At 46.3% G+C, this 18,417-nt stretch overlaps 1 protein-coding gene across 1 annotated transcript; it reads right to left on the bottom strand.

The window, feature by feature from the left end:
- Nucleotides 1–267: 267 nt before the first annotated feature.
- Nucleotides 268–9,946, bottom strand: DDX47 (DEAD-box helicase 47). Its single transcript, XM_049783318.1, has 12 exons — nt 9,856–9,946; nt 9,104–9,197; nt 7,522–7,710; nt 6,899–6,970; nt 6,570–6,688; nt 3,622–3,693; nt 3,405–3,521; nt 2,895–3,041; nt 2,515–2,652; nt 1,616–1,686; nt 990–1,119; nt 268–656 (listed from the first exon to the last, which is right to left on the bottom strand). The coding sequence occupies exons 1-12, from the start codon at nt 9,943–9,945 to the stop codon at nt 522–524; spliced, it is 1,374 nt and encodes a 457-aa protein (XP_049639275.1). The 5' UTR covers nt 9,946; the 3' UTR covers nt 268–521.
- Nucleotides 9,947–18,417: the final 8,471 nt, after the last annotated feature.

Genomic DNA, 18,417 nt, shown 5'->3' on the forward strand with positions numbered 1-18,417 from the left:
TGTGTGTAGGGAGTCTGGGTTCAACATTTGGCACCATTTGGTCCCCGAGAACAATGAACATGACCCCTATAGAACAACACCAAGAAGATCCTACACCCACATCTACTACAAAAGAACAAGAAAGGTCCTCAAGAAGCCAAAATCTTTAAAAATAATATTTACATGTATTATTCCATGTAAGGGCTAATTAAGCACAAGCTGAGATTGTCTAAGGCCTTCCTCAGACAGATGTCAACCCCTCAATGACAGGCTGAGGGCTCTGGCACACGGGTCCTCCAAGTGCAACTGGAAACAGAAAAAGGTCTGTGGGAGGTAATAGGAGACCAAGAGCTACACCGGAACCAAAGCTGGAGCTCCAACAGTCTCAACGACATCCTGGGGCATGGCCTCATGGCACAGAGGAAAGCCAAGGATGTTCCAAAAGTCCAGTGAGTGCCACTTAAGCAAACACCCCCTCCTCTCAGGCCCTTAAATTCAGGGCCCCTCCTCGAAGCAGCACTCAGACACCAGGTCTCCAGAAGTTAACGGCCTTTTCGTTTCTTCTTCATTTTGCCTCCGGGCACCTTGTTCCTGACACCCAGAGCACCCTCTGTGTCATCGTTGTCTCCTGCCTCTTCTCGGGGGCGCTTCTTCTTCTCCCCATGCTCCCGTAGCTCCTGTGAAAACAGATCACACAGGGCTAAACCTGACGAACAACAATGGGACACACATCCCGCTCTCCCCTCCTTACAACCCAGCATCAGTGGACTGGAGCTAACATGTTGGTCTCAGTGCTTCCTTCACTTGTGGCCAACCTGGGTTCAATTCCTAGTACCTCATATAGTCATCCCCCCCCCCTCTCCTGAGCACCGCCAGGAGTGATCCCTGAGAGTAGAACCAGGAGTAAGTCCTGAGTAAGCCTGAGCATTGCTGGGTGTGACCCCAAAACAAAAGATAAACATAAAGGAAAAAAATGCAAAACAGCATGGGAAAGCAGAGAGACTGCCTACCATGCGAGCAAATCGCTGGGCCTCAGCCACGCGCTCAGTTAGCATCATGACCTCGTCGTCCTGTGTGGGGAAGGCTGGCAGCTTCTTCCCAATCAGGTGTTCGATGCGCTGGAAGAGCTCCACATCGTACCTGGGCAAGGAATACAAGCATGGCATGAAAGACACCATATGTCTCACTCCCATCCAAACCAATCCGCTGACTGGAGGAAGCCAGAGCCTTGAGTTTCCTCATCAGGAGTCCACTTGTCCTGACAGGGCACCCTTGTCCATGCACTACCCAGGAGAAAGGCATGTGTGGAATACCAGGCCATGGGAATACTTGCTTCATTCTGAGCACGGCCAGGAGAACTTGCTAACTACTAAGGAGCACAAGGATGGGTTGCCCAGGATCACTCAGCTGATAAAAGTCAATAGGCACTAACTATGGTAATTCGAGGACAGAATGTTTAAGTAGATGTCCCCTGAAAACCTGGAGGAGAGGGTATGACCATTAACACTTTAGAATTTTAGAAATGGAATGAGGCAGCTTGAGTGGCAATTCCACAAAATACAGAGCCCAATTCAGGACTGTCTATAGCCACATTCTGTTTCCATCCCTGCTTCTCAGCCCCATAGCAATCACTCACTGTGTGACAAAGGTAATGCTCTTCCCGGAACGTCCCGCTCGAGCTGTTCGTCCTACTCGATGAATGTAATCCTAAAACAGAAAAGGAAATAAATGTGAGTTGGACAGAATAGAAGCAAAACATGCATTTGTTCATGTCCCTGGAATTTCCAACAGCAAATAATTCATAATGGAGGTAGGGCCAATCCCACGAGCTAAGTAGATTCTATTACACTGGCAGCCCAGATCTGGTGCATTTTCCCTTTCTTCTACTGAAAGATAAATCTATAGATCACAAATCCATGGTTAACAATAAGGTGATCTAGGGAACCAATTCTGGGTGATCAGGCCTGTGCTCTGAGCCACAGCCTAGCTGGCCACAGACCGTGTGTCCCCAGATCCTTGGAATCTCTCCAACTCTGAAATGAAAATGCAGCCACACTAACCAGTGACCAAAACAACAGAGATGAAGCAGACACCACAGCACAGCAAAGTGTACACCCACACATACACACACTCTTGTCCTCTTGGATCCTTGGGAACATCTGAAAACATCTGCTCATCACATTCACCCTCTAGGAAAGGACCAGGATGCTGCCCAAGCACCCTACTGGCAAAGGGCTGCCCCACAATCAGGAACTCACTAGTCCAAATGGAAAAGCACCAAGACTGGGGAAGCTCAGATGGGCATCTCCAAGAAAATGATGGACCAAGACCAGCAGGTATGCCTCTGACTGAGGGCATCTTTCCCCAGTCACAGTCACCTTCACTCACTGGCATTCATGCTGTGTCTCCAGATACTGGCACAATAATACAAAAGAGAAAATCAAGTACTTTCCCAGCTTTGAATGCCTGATGAATAAAGGACACAGACACGTTTTTCTAACTACAGAAACCTTCCCGCTCCAGGGTAGGACTCACCTTGGAATGGGTGGGAATATCAAAATTGACAACAACATCCACATGGGGGATGTCCAACCCTCGGCTGGCAACGTCAGTGGCAAGAAGAATAGAACGATCCTTTGCTTTAAACTTATTAAGGGACCCTAGGCGCTTGCTCTGCCAACATAAAGAAAAAGGAACAAAAAAAATTAGTCTCACAAACTACGAAACCCCAAATATACAAGCTACTACACTGAGTGCCAGACTTCAGCCTGAGGAATACTGAAAGGCAGATTCCCCTAAATCCACATGAGGATCCCTATGTCCAGAAGCAACCAAATGTTTAAAACTAAGCACTGTTCCTACCAAAACTATAACCATGAGCTGACATTGGTCTGTGGGTGCCAATGAATCCTCACCTGGCTCATCTGTCCGTGCAATGGAATGGCCGTGAACCCCAGGTTCCTGAGCATCAGGGCTGTTCTTTGAGTGTTGTTGCAGGTACTGCAGAAGATCATAAAGGAGTTGCCAGCCAACTCGTTCAAAATGTAAACCAGGTAAGTATCCTAAGTCACAAACCCAAAACAACAGAAGTCACTGAGCCTGAAAGGAAAAGACTGAGCTCTGGGCACAAACATGAAACAACAGAGAGGTCTGTGTCAATCAAAGCAGACTCAGGGTCCAGGCCTACAGGAGAGGGAAAAAAAATAATCCCCAGACAAGAGGAAAGCTGCCACCAGGAGAGGCTGGGTCAGTTTCTCTCACTCGCTGTGAATTCTTGGAATGCTTTACTGGATGTGCAACAAATAAACTCAAGCACAGTGTACTGGATGCTAGCAGGAGGATTCCAAAGTTTAGCACAGCTCTCAGCTCATGGAGAGGCAAGGAAGGAGAGGGAGTGGCTAGAACAGTCTGAGTCAACACTTCACCTTAAACTTGGAGGGAATGAAAAGATAGTATTGCTGCAGCTTCTCTACTGTCTGGTATTTGGAGGAGACAGCACACTTGACAGGGTTCTTCAGAGCCGCTCTCTGTAGCTTTTGTACCTGAAGACAGAAAATCTGGGATTAGCACACTGATCCCTAACAGAGAGTCTGTTTCCCAATCACTTGAGAAAGGACTCACTTGAGTCCCAGAAAACCTCACCTTCTTGGTCATGGTAGCAGAGAAGAGGAAGGTTTTCCGATCCCGGGGAATCACTTTGAGGATCTTGTCCACCTATGGCACAAAGAGGAAGAAAGTGAACATGGCGCGGTGTCAGAGGCCACCTACCAGAGGCCTAGTAGAAAGTCTCTGACAAGAAAAGGTTTTTCTGGAGACCAGTTTAATAGGCAAAGTAGGAAAGCCAAGGGCCTTACAGCAAACCTCTAGTCCAGGAAAGGGAGAGACAGAGGTTAGGACCAAGTCAGCCAGAGATGTACCAAAGAAGAGAGAAAGGCAGGAGCAACAGGGCAGTAGAAATAGCAATTCTAGCCAACAGTTTTTCCAGTAGTCTGGTGCAACCTTCCAGCAAAGCTGTCAGAAAATGCAACCAGCATCCAGGAGAAACAGCTGGAAGAAACAGCCATCCCAGCACTTGAATTGGGGGTTTATATCCCCCAGGCAACAACTTCTAAATGAACGTTATCAAAGTGTCCCTTCTAACTTATTTCTAAACCCTTAAAGGCCCCTTTTACAGCTGTCCAGGGGCCATAGTAGTCTGTGTAACCCAAGAGCAGGGGCCCTCTTTGAAAGGACAGAGATGAAGAAGCATCATGTAACCATCATGCAGGGTCTTTGGGGGTTCCAAGTTCAAATGGACTAAATCCAAACATATTGATTAACCAATGAGTGCAAAATGGAGCAAAGAAAGCCTCTTTAACAAATTGTATTGGGACAACTGGTCAGGCAAAAAAGCAACTCAGACTTCCATCTAACACCATGCACAAAGGTTAAATCCAATGGATAAAAGACCTTGATATCAGACCTGAAACCATAAGGTATATAGAACAACATGTAGGTAAAACACTCCACGACACTGAGACTAAAGGCATCATCAAGGAGGAAGCATAACTCTCCAAACAAGTGGAAGCAGAGATAAACAGATGGGACTATATTAAGCCGAGAAGTTTCTGCACCACAAAGGAACTTAGTGACTAAGATACAAAAGCCACCAACAGAATGGGAGAAACTATTCAATAAATACCCATCAGATAAGGGGCTAATATCTAAGATATATAAGGTACTGAGAGAACTTAATAAAAAAAAAATCTAACCCATCAAAAAATGGGGATAAGAAATGAGCAGGTACTTTCTCAATGAAGAAATACAAATATCCAAAAGGCACATGAAAAAAAATGCTCCATATCAATGATCATCAGGGAGATGCAAATCAAAACAACATGAGGTACTACCTCACGCCACAGAGACTGGCACATATCACAAAGAACAAGAACAATCAGTGCTGGCAGGGATGTGGAGAGAAAGGAACTCTTATGAAAGGACTAGATGGGAATGCCATCTAGTCCAGCCTTTATGCAAAACTATATGAAGATTCCTCAAAAAACTGGACATTGAGCTCCCATATGATCCAGCTAAACTGCTCCTAGAGATATACCCTAGGAACACAAAAAGGAAAAAAAATGCCTTCTGGAGGCCAGGCAGTGGTGCAAGGCATAAAGCATCTGCCTTGCAGGCACTAGCTCAGTATGGACCGCAGTTCGGGTGTCCCAAGCCAGGAGCAATTCCTGGATGCATAGCCAAGAGTAATCCCTGAGCATCACTGGGTATGGCCCAGAAACAAACAAACAAAAAAAAAATGCCTTCTGCACACATGTATTCATTTCAGCACTATTTACAATAGCCAGAATCTGGAAACAACCAAGATGTCTGACAACAGATGAATGGCTAAAGAAACTGTGGTACATATACACAATGGAATATTATGCAGCCATCAGGAGAAATGAAGTCATGAAATTTTCCTGTACATGGATGGATGTTGGGTCCTGTTTACACCTTGATTGGTTATCGATGGATCCTCAAAGAGCTCCCAGAATAAGAAATTGATTCCCATTCCCCTATTCCCTTGGAGGGGAGGAGATCTTGTAATATTTATCCGCAGCAAATAAGCCACACAGTTAGGAGGGTAAAGGGGTAAGAAGATCGGATACAGAATCCTTTGTCAGCCTACTACCAGCTCCAAAAAACACCTGGAGCCAGCTAGTAAACTCTACCAAAAGACCCCGAACACCTTGCTCCTATTTATTAGGCTCTCAACAGTGCCCCCACAAAAAGGTAGTAGGTGAGACAACAGGCAGAGATAATCTTATGGAAATGCTTTCATATATAACAGATGAACATGGAAACTATTATAAGTGAAATAAGTCAGAGGGAGAGAGATAGACACAGAATATGGGTCACTCATCTATGGGTTTTAAGAAAAATAAAAGACATTATTGTAATAATACCCAGAGATAATAGAGATGAGGGCTGGAAGGATCAGCTCATGATATGAAGCTCACCACAAAGAATGGTGACTACAATTAGAGAAACAAATACACTAGCAACTATCATGACAATGTTAATGATTTAGAGAAGTAGAATACCTGTGTCAAATACAGGTGGGGGGGGGAGGAGGGAGATGGGACACTGGTGGTGGAAATGCTGCACTGATGAAGAGGGGTGTTCTTTTTATGACTGAAACCCAACTACAAACATGTTTATAATCATGGTGTTTAAATATATTTTAAAAAAATTTATCGACTATCTACTGACACCCCAAAAAGATAACGCTGCTCGAATCAAGCACAGTGGGACACACTGAGGCCAATGCACATTAGAGTGTGGCTGAATTTGCAGGACTCGCTGGGCGTCAGCATGTTCAACCAAATCATTAGGGCTAACCAGAGAGGAAAGTTAAGAATAAGCTCTAGCAACTCAATTGGCTGCAGCAAGGTCAGGAGGGCTGTGGAGAAGGCCTAACTCTCAAGCAATATGGAACTGAGGGGAGAACCCTCCTGCTGAGATACAGGTGAAGTTTGAAGCCCTGGGGTACAGTGGGTGGGCAGGTACTGCACTGTGAACTTGAGAGAATAGGGACACAGAGGGGTGCTCACCTCTGTCTCAAAGTCCATGTTCAATATCCGGTCTGCTTCATCCATGACCAGGTACTTGAGCGCTCGCAGATTAAACCCTTTGGTATTTTCCAAGTGGTCAATCAGTCGACCAGGAGTTGCTATAGAGTTAGGGGTGGGAGCAGAAGTGGTGCTAAGCATAATGCCACCAAGAAGACCTCCTAAGTCCCTGCCCCCAATCTCAGACATTTAAAAAGGAGGATTCAGAGTTCCTTTCCAAGTTGTAGCATATAAGAAGAGTGATCCCCACTTGTGTAGATGTGCCCCATCCTCACTACTAACCTCACTGCTACCCTCTGCCAGCCACTCACCAATCACCACGTGTGGCTTCTTTGCCAGCGCCAAGGACTGGGACATGGAGTCAATGCCACCAACGATCACAGCTGCAGAAAAGAGACACAGTCACTTCATTTTCTTTTCTTAGGTGAAATATCACTTTATTACAAAAATGTTTGACAATATTCCTAAATCATAAACAACTGCCAAAAGTGAGAGATAGCACACTAATTTTCTCCAATACCCACTGTTCAAAACCAAAGTTCAATTTTTCCTCCTTCTTTGCTCACAAGAACTTTCCCCCAAACTTAAAAAAGCACAGCAGCTCGTCAGCCCAGGGGTCCCACATACATCAAACTGGCCCCACATGCTTGGGGATGCAGGTGAGAAACAGGATGGGAGTTTCCTCCTGTTCCGCACCACAAGAGGCCCAACTCCTGACACAGAGCAAATTCCTGACACTCAGCCCTCTCCTATCAGTTGGCATACTCCTGTCACACAGCACAACTCAGTTACTCAGCATATTTCTGTCACTCAGCCCTCTCCAGTCACTCTACACAACCTTGTCACTCAACACAATTCTGTCACTCAGCACTCTCCTGTCAATCAACACACTCTTGTCATCCAGCCCTCTCCTGTCACCTCTCCTGGCACTTACCACACTGCACTCCGATGGACGACCCCAGAGCCTCAAACTGCTCTGAGATCTGAAAAGCCAGCTCGCGTGTGGGGGTGAGCACCAGAGCAAACAGGCGCTGAGGTGTATCCAACAGAGCATTCAGGATGGGCAGAGCAAAGGCCCCGGTCTTTCCAGAGCCTGTTTCTGCCAGCCCGATGATATCACGACCTGAAAAGAAATGAACAGCAACTAGCAAAGACACTTTCTTCCTGCAGCACCCGTTTTCTAAAAGGACATGATGCAGGGGATAAAGCAGGCACTGGTAGAAGATTAAATACATGGAAAACTGGGTCTTTCTGAACAACATCCTAAACACAAGGATGAGAGAGGCAAACTCACTACAAAGGCCTTATTGTTTATGTGCCGATGAAACTCAGTAAGATACACACCAAGGAATAAAGCACCATATGGAAGAGTCGTGAAAGGCTAGTGGGGGAAAAGGTAAATTAAATTTGGACACAAGCAAAGCTGAGAAAGAAGCAGAGGAAGGGAGCAAAGTGGGTAAGTTTAAAAAGACAGAGGACCTTGGGGGCCAGAGAGACGGCATAGAGGTAGGGCATTTGCCTTGCATACAGGACAGTGATTCGAATCCTGGCATCCGATATGGTCCCCCAAGCCTGCCAGGAACGATTACTGAGTGTAGAGCCAGGAGTAACCTCTGAGTGCTGCCAGATGTGACCCAAAAACCATAAAAAAAAAAAAAAAAATGGAGGGCCTCATACAGGGCAAGAGAAGCATAAGGATGCTGAGCAACAGATTTTAAAGCCAGAAAGATGAGAATGAGTTGATAAAGGAAACTAAGAAGCCATCCTAGACCTTACCTAGAGCTTAGGCTTACTGAGAGGGTGAGGAAAGGGTTTTTTAGACTGGGCATGTCAGGACCAAAGTTTTTCTTTAGGAAAAGAAACTAAGTCTGACCTAACAGAATTACTTTTTCATAACCACAACTTTATAATTTAAGCCAGGGGATGGGGTAGAGGTAGATATTTGTTGGATATGGGCCAACCAAACAGTGATTTGCCAATTATAGTACTATCCCATGGCCCCCACACTTTGTATCTTTAAGGACCTTTATGCTTTTTTGAGGGGTTGTACTTAAGGGATATTCCTGGCTTTGTGCTACTGTGCAGGGGTTAGGGAATCCTGTAGTCATGGGATCAACATGGCCTCTCTCAACCAAGTGTGAAGCCCAGTAAACCATTTTCTTTCTAGCCCTGGGAACCACGCTCTGATTGAAGTATGCAGGCAAAAGTGCTCAGAGCATTCAGTATTTCACTGAATCTAAAGCCCATATTACGGGGCTGGAGAGACAGCATAGAGGTAAGGCATTTGCCTTTCATGCAGGAGGTCGATGGTTCGAATCCCAGCATCCCATATGGTCCCCTGTGCCTGCCAGGGGCGATTTCTGAGCATAGAGCCAGGAGTAACCCCTGAGCGCTGCCGGGTGTGACCCAAAAACCAATAAATAAATAAATAAATAAATAAATAAATAAATAAATAAATAAATAAATAAAGCCCATAATGCAACTGCACTAAAGCCACTGTAGTCATTTCAACCTACCTTGTAAGGCCAAAGGAATCGCTTCAATCTGGATCTTGGTGGGTTTGGTCCATCCCAGCTGGTCACAAGCTTCACACAGCACATCAGTCACACCCTTTGAATAAAATGAGGGGGGGGGGAGAGAGAGAGAGAGAGAGAGAGAGAGAGAGAGAGAGAGAGAGACTTTAGCAAAAACAAACACATGCACGCCTCTCTCTAGGAAGCCAGTGGCTCCTCACATTGCACTGAAAGGCGATTCTAATGAACCCATGCAGCCCGCTGTCAAATACATGAGCAGGCCGGAAGCCCATTCTATATGCATTCTTTTTCCCCCCAGCGTATATATGTATATATGTACATATATGTATGTATGCATATATATGCATTCTTTTACGGAATCCACATTCCGCCGAGCTGAGATCTTAACCCAACTCACAGATGTAGAAAGTGAGGCCCAGGGAGGTAAGCCCCAGTCAAGGATGGAGTGGGAATTCAACCCCGTGGAAGCTTACTCCAAAGCCACATCATATTCCCGACTGGCCGCACACACTCGGGGACAGATCTAGAACCAGCACAAAGTGCAAAGCAAAGGCCCAGGACCACACAGGCCTCGGACCGTCCCAACCCAGAGGTGCAAGTAGCGCGTGTGCATGCACCCAGCTCCAGAAATTCCGGGCATGGGGTATCTGAAGTTAGATCCACCCGCTACAGCTGTGCCCGTCAACCCAATGACAGTAGCAGTACAGAAAAGAGCCTACGTCAACCACTCTCACCAGGTCTTTAAACGTTTTCGCTTCTTCCTCCTCCACCGCCGGCTGGAGAGAGACACTAGCAACTTCGTCGTGCTCCTCGGGCGCCGCCATGTTGTCCGCTGACTCCGGAAGTGGTCGTGGCGCGCGGGATGCTGGGAAATGTAGTTTTCATTTGACCGTAAGCCAGCGTGTTTGGAGCGCCTCCCAGCGGGCTAGGTCGGGACTGCACCGGCGGGTCAAAAGGGTTGAGCATCGGGGCAGGAGCGGTGGCGCAGACCGTAAGGCGTTTGCCTTGCGCGCGCGCTAGCCTAGGACCGACAACGGTTCGATCCCCGGGGTTCCAGATGGTACCCCTAAGCCAGAAGCGATTTCTGAGCGCAGAGCCAGGAGTAACCCCTGAGAGTCACCGAGTGTGGCCGGAAAAACAAACAAACAAACAAACAAACAAAAAGGTGGAGCATCGCTGATACAATCCAAGTTCCTGAAGGATCTAAGTCTGCTGTCTACAGCATGACCAGGGAAGAGACCAGCACCTCCAATGATTCCATTGGGTCTCATTTTTAAAATCTCTTCCACCTCTCACAAATTGTGGTCCTGCTTTTTCTCTCCCTTAGATTGGTGAATAAATTGATTGCACGGTTCTGTGTATTGGGATTATTTCAGTCAGTCATCCTTGTAATACACAAGTTGTGAGTGAATAAGTTTTCATTCCATCAAGAAGACATATCATCATGGATCAGTCAGACAGAAAAGCGCAATGGTGTAATAAGGAAAAGAACTAAACATGAGGAGAGGAGACACTTGGGGACCTGGGTTTGGAGGTGACCTGTGAGATGGGTCCTCCCTCATCCCCAACCAACACTCAGCCCCCTGAAAAGAGTTGTGCTAGACCCACAAGGCACTCAGGTTCCAAGGGTTTTTCCCTTCATGGTGGACCTGGAGACCCAAGAGAAACCTTTCTGGTCACTGTACCTTATCATGTCCTGGACTTAGAACAGTGAAGAACCAACAAGAGAGAAAAAGCACATGAAGTGAATGAGGAGAAACAAACCTGACACAAAGGCCGAGGTATCAAAGCTTCCTGACTGACAGGGCTGCAGGCATGGAAGTAACAGGACCACAGTCCTTCAAAGCATAGGCATGAGGGGCCAGAGACAGAATACCGGGGTAAACATGAGGGCTGGAGACAGAGTACCTACCGGGGTAGGGGAGTTAGTTTGCCTTAGGCAATGCCAATCATCCTTCACTCCCAGCACTAAATATGATCCCCTAAGAAGTCCTTCCAGGTGTGATCCTTGAGCACAGAGACAGGAATAATCCCTGAGCATTACCAGGCATGGCCCCTCAATAAAATAAACACAAATACATGCACATTCTATTTTAGAATAGATCCTTTGAAGGTGGGGCTGTGGCTCAGTGATATCTTTCCTGGGCTTAATTCCCAGCACTGCATAATCCTCTGAGTGACACTGGGAACAAAGACAGTCTCAAGTTGGGAGTGTCTGCCAGTTCCACTGGATGTGACTCTGGTCACCCTGCCTCCCCCCCCAAAAAAAAAACCTAATTCCTTTGGGGCCAAGAGGATTACTCAAGATATAGAACATATACACCTTGTATGCATGAGGCTTGTGTTCCATCCCTGCATGATTCAGCCACTACCCTTCAGTCATCTCAGGAGTCGTTCCCATGGGCTCTGAGTATGAATAGCAGAGCATTATTTTTGTTTGTTTGTTTGTTTTTTGGTTTTTGGGCCACACCCGGTAACGCTCAGGGGTTACTCCTGGCTATGTGCTCAGAAGTTGCTCCTGGCTTGGGGGACCATATGGGACACCGGGGGATCGAACCGCGGTTCGTCCAAGGCTAGTGCAGGCAAGGCAGGCACCTTACCTTTAGCGTCACCGCCCGGCCCAGAGCATTATTTTTAAATGTGAGCTAAGGCGTTTGCCTTGCATGCAGAAGGATGGTGGTTTGAATCCCGGCATTCCATATGGTCCCCTGAGCCTGCCAGGAACAATTTCTGAGCACAGAGCCAGGATTAACCCCTGAGCGCTGCCGGGTGTGACCCAAAAAACAATAAATAAATAAATAAATAAATAAATAAATAAATAATAAAATGTGAGCTTCTGGGACCACATCAGATGTGGCGCCTGCCTTGTACATAAACAATCCAGGTTTAAACAATCAGTATCCCATATGGACCCTCAAGTCCCAACAGGAGTAATTAAGGGCAGAGCCAGGAATAACCTCTGAGTATCATCAAGTGTGCGGCAAAAAAAGATTTTTTTTTTTAAAGAGATCTCAGGACTTGGTGTGTCCTGTCTAAAATGAGCCAGACTTCAGGAGTACAGTTTTGTGGAGAGTTCAAATAAAAGCTAGTTCCTCAAAACCCGAAACCACTTAGATATAGAGGAGAGATTGGTGGTTCCCAAAGGGGAAGTTTGGGGTGGGGGTACTAGATGGGACAGGTAGGCTGGGGCCTCATTCTGAAAGACTTCCAAGAAACAAGAGCCAAGGTGTATCTGTAAAGGTCATTCCTCAGGCTACAGTGGAGAGCACACCAGACAGAAGAGGGACACTGCCGCAGATGGCAATCAAAGATAATGCTCACAGGAGCAAAGAGGACAACAGAGATCCAGATCAGTGGAGAAAGAGGAAGCAAATGCTCAGAAGTGACTGGAGGCAGGGGCTGAAGGGCTGATGTCTCTGCAGCTCTGGGTGGTTGATCCTTGCAAATAGGAAAACAGTGGGACCCTCACAAGGCCAGCAACAGCAGAAGGAGGGGCCAGAAGATGGGAGGACAGGAAGCAAAGTCATTTCAGAAGGCTGCGATTATTGTGGAATAAGTCTTGGACCAGGAGTCTGATTCCAGAACCCACATTCTCAGCACCCCTTTATTTCTCCTCTGGCAAAAAATGGGGACCATTGTTGCTTTCAATAAGGTGAAACTGACATGTTTGTCTCCTGTGTAATCTACATGCTCAGTGGTGTCTCTGTTGGGGTGATTAGTTTGATGATAAGCAGTCACCCGGATTTTTCCCATCCACTGGCATCTCTCTGTCTCTCCATTGTTTCTCTTCTATCCCTCAGCCTGTCTTACAGATTCAATTGCCAAGTTGTCCCTCTACTCCCCTCTTTCCACCACTGCCACCAGAGTTCAAAAGACACCTCCTTATTTGATTTCCACCAGGCCTGAGTGGAAAGAGAGACACCTGAGTCTGGCATCAAACAGGCGTTCAGAGAATAATTGACCGATGAATAGACAAGACTGATTTGCAGGTGAGTTTCCTGTGAGTGAATGGGCATGAGTCAAACCCCTGGGCCTGTTTATTTACCAATTTCATGGATCCCAAGATGTATCTGCACCCCCATGGGAAACAGGAACAAACTGAACTGGTAGTGTTTGGTCTTCTGGTGGCTGTTCCCACGAAGGCACCTCCCCAGAGACAGAGGGTGGGGTGTCTGGGGAGGGCATCAAAGTCAGTTTCTCCACGGCGCCTGCCATTTGGCCTCTGGAACTCAAGCCAGAATTCCTTGGTCTACCACCATCCTTGGGTCTTATGAACAAGAGGTTTTTATGTTCCAACACTTGAAAAAATCAGAAGACTGACTGAGTAAAACATACGATGTTGAATGAAGACATAAAATCAGACTTAGGAGGAATATGTTTACACGAAAGCCAAATCAGTAGGAAATCTAATACTGTGTTGTAATTCTTAGGAGGAAAGCCTCTTAGATGAAAAGGTTAGGGTTTCCAGGGTGGATCAGGAAAAAGCCACTTGGACTCCTTCCTGTTTTCTTAGTTGTTTAATAGTCCTCTTATACGTAAGGCTTCTTAAATGCATTCACAATTTTTAAGAAAACAGATGACTAGAGGGGCTAGAAAGATTGCTGGAAAGACATTTGCCTTGCATGCAGAAGAATGGTGGTTTGAATCCCAGCATCCCATATGGTCCCCGGGCCTGTCAGGAGTGATTTCTGAGTGTAGAGCCAGGAGTAACCCCTGAACGCTGCCTGGTGTGACCCAAAAAACAAAAAAACAAAAAAAATAAATAAATAAAAGAAAAAAGGTGACTAGAAATGGAAGTATGTGTGGAACCTTTGGCATTTTAGATAGCATTGCTACAATGAAATAATGACTAGAAGACACAGAAACATCCAACCTGACTCACAAATAAAAACTTGTGGGTTTAAATATAATATGTATAAATATAATGTTTGAAATAAAATCATTGCATGCGCCTGACCCCAATTCATTCCCAGAACAGTCTAGGGCTCCCAGAACCCTGCCAGGAGAGATTCCTGAGCACAGGAGTGAGGCCTGAACACAGGCCTAGATGTAGGAGAGAGAAAATGAGAAGGGGGGAGAGAAAGAGAAAGAAGAGGGTTCATTCTTCTACCTTCCATTACACCTGGGTGCAGATCTATGACTTGTCCCCAAAGCCACAGGCACAGTCACTCCAGAGTTCATGTGAGAAGAAGACAATGAATAGGAGTGAACGTCCTGGCACGCCCCCTGGGCACCCCTCAGAAGGAGCTGCATAACAAAGGGGCTGGGGCTGAAGTCAGCCTGTGGAGTTCAGTAGGGACCCCATAGAACAAGTGTTTCTCAGTATTTGTTTGGGGTGTTGTACCAGACTATACTGTTCCCATCAACCCTCATTTTTCCCTTTATAGAACTGCTGGGAGCCTCTAACTATGCTTTACAAGGTGTCTTTGCTGCCTGTCTTGCTGGAAGAGCGAGCGTCTGTCCATTCTTTTTTTGTTTGTTTGTATTTTTGTTTTTGTTTTGGTTTTTGGTTTTTGGGCCATACCCAGCGGTGTTCAGAAGTTACTTCTGGCTCTGTGCTCAGAAATTGCTCCTTGCAGGCACAAGGGACCATATGGGATACAAACCAATGGGATTCGAACCAACATTGGTCCTGGGTCGGCCACTTGCAAGGCAAATGCCCTACCACTGTGCTATCTCTCCGGCCCCAACGTCCATCCATTCTTCATGTAAGAGAGCTCAAACTCACAGAGATGCTGAGGAAATCTATACCCCCCACAATGAGCTTCTTCCCATCCACTGGCTTCTCTCTGTCTCTCCATTATTTCTCTTCTATCCCTCAGCCTGTCCTACAGATTCAGTTGCCAAGTTGTCCCTCTACTCCTCTCTTTCCATCACTGCCACCAGAATTCAAAAGACACCTCCTTATTTGATTTCCACCAGGCCTGAGTGGAAAGAGAGACATCTGAGTCTGGCATCAAACAGGTATCAAACCACTCGCTGAGTTGCCCCTGCAGTCATCCTGCCTGCTGCATCCTTGTCCTTGTCTCTCTCCTGCTCTCCTAAACATCCTCATGGCTGTCCAGTGTCCTCTCTCCATGGTCAGCTCTCCCTGCTTCATCTTTCAGGGAAAATAAAGAGAACTTCTAAGTCCATGCACAGGTCTTCTTTTAATGGGAACAAGGGCGGCACAAGTGCACACCTGACCTTACTCTGGGGTCACTTTTGAAGTCATCAGTGAATCATGTGGTGCTGGGACTCAAACCCAGGCCACTTGCATGCAAAGCACTCACTGAGCCCCCTGAGCTCTCTCTCAGCCCTGCAAGGTGATTTGATCATCTCCCTACCTCACCCTCCATGTGTCCTGAGGATGCACCTACCAAGGAAGCTGACCCCTGCACGTCCCTCCTTCTCCCACACACTCAAGTCTTCAGGTTCCCTTCTTCACCATTAGTACTGAGGCTTCTCTCTCCTCACCTGATCCAGTATTTCTAAGGGAGTGGGGTGGGGCTAGAAAGACAGATTAGAGATAGAGGCCACTGTCAAGAGCTAGATGATCCAGCCCTTCACTGCATAGTCCCCAGCACAGCCATGTCTGTTCTAGCTGTTTCCTGAGTTTCTCTCTGGTCCAGCTATTTGCTGGACGAGCAAACTATTTGCCAACAAGCTTCCTGTGATGGTCTTTACACACCCTCTATGAGCCCAAGTCTCTTATCTTCTACTTGTCTTTGCCTCTCAAATGCGTCATCTCATACTTAGCCCCTAAAACCAGGCTCCTCTCCACTCCACTCCCCACTGGCCTCTGCCTCTGTCTCCTCCACTTGAGGGTAATAGCAACATCTCCCTTCTGAACTTCAGCCCCATTGTCTCCTTCTCTCACCTCTCCAGCCACTCCACCCAGATCCTGCTAGTCTCCTCCTTCCTCTTTCTGGGGTGCAGAGTGTGTGTGGGGGGGATAGGAGGAGTGATATGATGTTCAGGTAAGCTTGTGGGAGGCCACTTGTGTTGGACAGAGACAGAAGTGCTGAGTGCCTGGGCAGTATGCCCTGAGCTCACTTCTTTCCTTGCCCCCATGCTGGTGAGTAAATCCTATAGGTGGGCTGGAGGGACAGGGGGTGGTCTAAGCATATATGAGCTTCAGTTTCTTCCTTAGCCCCACTGTGAGCAGGAGATTAGACACAAATGTTGACAATGAAAGGCATCATGGGATCATGCTTAATAGGCACAAGCAAATTTTCTCTGGCCTTTAGATTAGAGCTAGAGCATATCTGGCTGAGCTCAGAGGGTGGCACTTTCATAGGAGAAATAGAAGGGAATACTTGGGTCTTTGTACATTCTCCCTGCAACCTGTTTTATGGGGTCCATGATGTCCACCTCACTTTCATCTTATCTAATGCCCACCTAATTCAGATGGCCTGGGAGAGTCCCTTGTCTTTCCCTGCATTCTTCCCCACACTAAGTCCAGGGCTTGAGAAGAATCTTAAAATAAGGGGAGGGGAGGTGGCAGCTGCCCTGAGGTGCTAAAAACAAAGTGGAAGAAAGAAGAAAGGAAAGCTAGGAAGAAAATCAAATTGAAGGCAAATAAGAAAGGCTGAGGTCACACAGTCATGTCAAATGCTCCAAGGAAATTCAAAAGGATGGAAGTCCAATGATGAAATATATTTAATATGCAAGAGTTCAAAGAACACTATTAAAAGCAAATCTTCCATAAAATATTTTTCTTGTATTTTTTTTTCAGCTATTCAAATATACCTTGCAGCACTAGCTCAGAGCTCCTGGTGGGTCATTTTTTTTTTTTTTTTTTTGCTTTTTTTTTTTCCTAGTTGGATCCATTTAGTTCCTTTTTGTTGCCTAATTATTTTTGTTGTTGTTGTTGTTGTTTTTATTAAAGATAATCACCACTATTGTTTTAAAAAACAAAACAAAACAACCTTCACCAGTGCAACATTCCCATCACCAATGTCTCAAGTGTTCCTCCTCCCCACCCCACACCGGCCTGTGCTCTAGACAGGCTTTCTACTTCCCTCATTCAGTCATATTTTGTTATGATGGTTCTCGACGTAATTATTTCTCTAACTGCACCCATCACTCTCTGTGGTGGGCTTCAAGTTGTGAGCTGGACCTTCCAGTCCTCCTCTCTTTTGTCTCTGAGAATCATTGCACAAATGTCTTTTATTTTTTCTCAAAACCCATAGATGAGTGAGTGAGACCATTCTGTGTCTATCTCTCTCCCTCTGACTTATTTCACTCAGCATGATAGATTCCATGTACATCCATGTATAGGAAAATTTCATGACTTCATCTCTTCTGACAGCTGCATAATATTCCATTATATATATGTACCACAGTTTCTCTAGCTATAAACCACAGTTTCTTTAGCCAGGGCTAAAGAATTGTGGTGGGTCACTTTTGACTGTTCTTGAGGAAACATGCAATGCTGGGGATCCTGTGTCTCTTGCATGTAAAACCTGCATGCAAAACCATCCAGTCTTTTGTGCTATCTCCCTGCCCCCAGAATTGATACTTTTCATATTTTTATGACACCCAAAGCCTGATTCCTATTGTCTGGCTACATACACACACACACACACACACACACACACACACACACACACACACACACACACACACACCTACCACCCTTAGCTCTGGAGCACACTTCCCAGTAGTAAGAGCACTGACAATCCTGGAACAACACCTAGAAAGTCCCTTTTTCAGATATTTTTGTTTTGTTTTGTTTTGTTTTTTGGGGCCACACCCGGCGGTGCTCAGGGGTTACTCCTAGCTGTCTGCTCAGAAATAGCTCCTGGCAGGCACAGGGGACCATATGGGACACCGGGATTCGAACCAACCACCTTTGGTCCTGGATCAGCTGCTTGCAAGGCAAACGCTGCTGTGCTATCTCTCCAGGCCCTTTCAAATATTTTTTAAATCGTTTTTTATGGTTTTTTTTTTAAATATCTTTAAACACCATTACTTTTTTTTAATCTTAGTGATGAGATGCACAGCAGGTAGGGCATTGCCTTGCATGCAGCCAACCCAGGTTCGATCCTCGGCATCCCATATGGTTCTCTGAGACCACCAAGAGTAATTCCTGAGTGCAGAACAGGAATAACCCCTGAGCACAGCCAGGTGTGGTGCAAAAAATAAATAAATATTTTTTTTTTTTTTTTTTAGTTTTTGGGTCACACCCGGCAGTGCTCAGGGGTTACTCCTGGCTGTCTGCTCAGAAATAGCTCCTGGCAGGCACGGGGGACCATATGGGACACCGGGATTCGAACCAACCACCTTTGGTCCTGGATCGGCTGCTTGCAAGG

The sequence above is a fragment of the Suncus etruscus genome, chromosome 11 (genome assembly GCF_024139225.1).
Source record: "Suncus etruscus isolate mSunEtr1 chromosome 11, mSunEtr1.pri.cur, whole genome shotgun sequence".
Lineage (NCBI taxonomy): Eukaryota > Metazoa > Chordata > Mammalia > Eulipotyphla > Soricidae > Suncus > Suncus etruscus.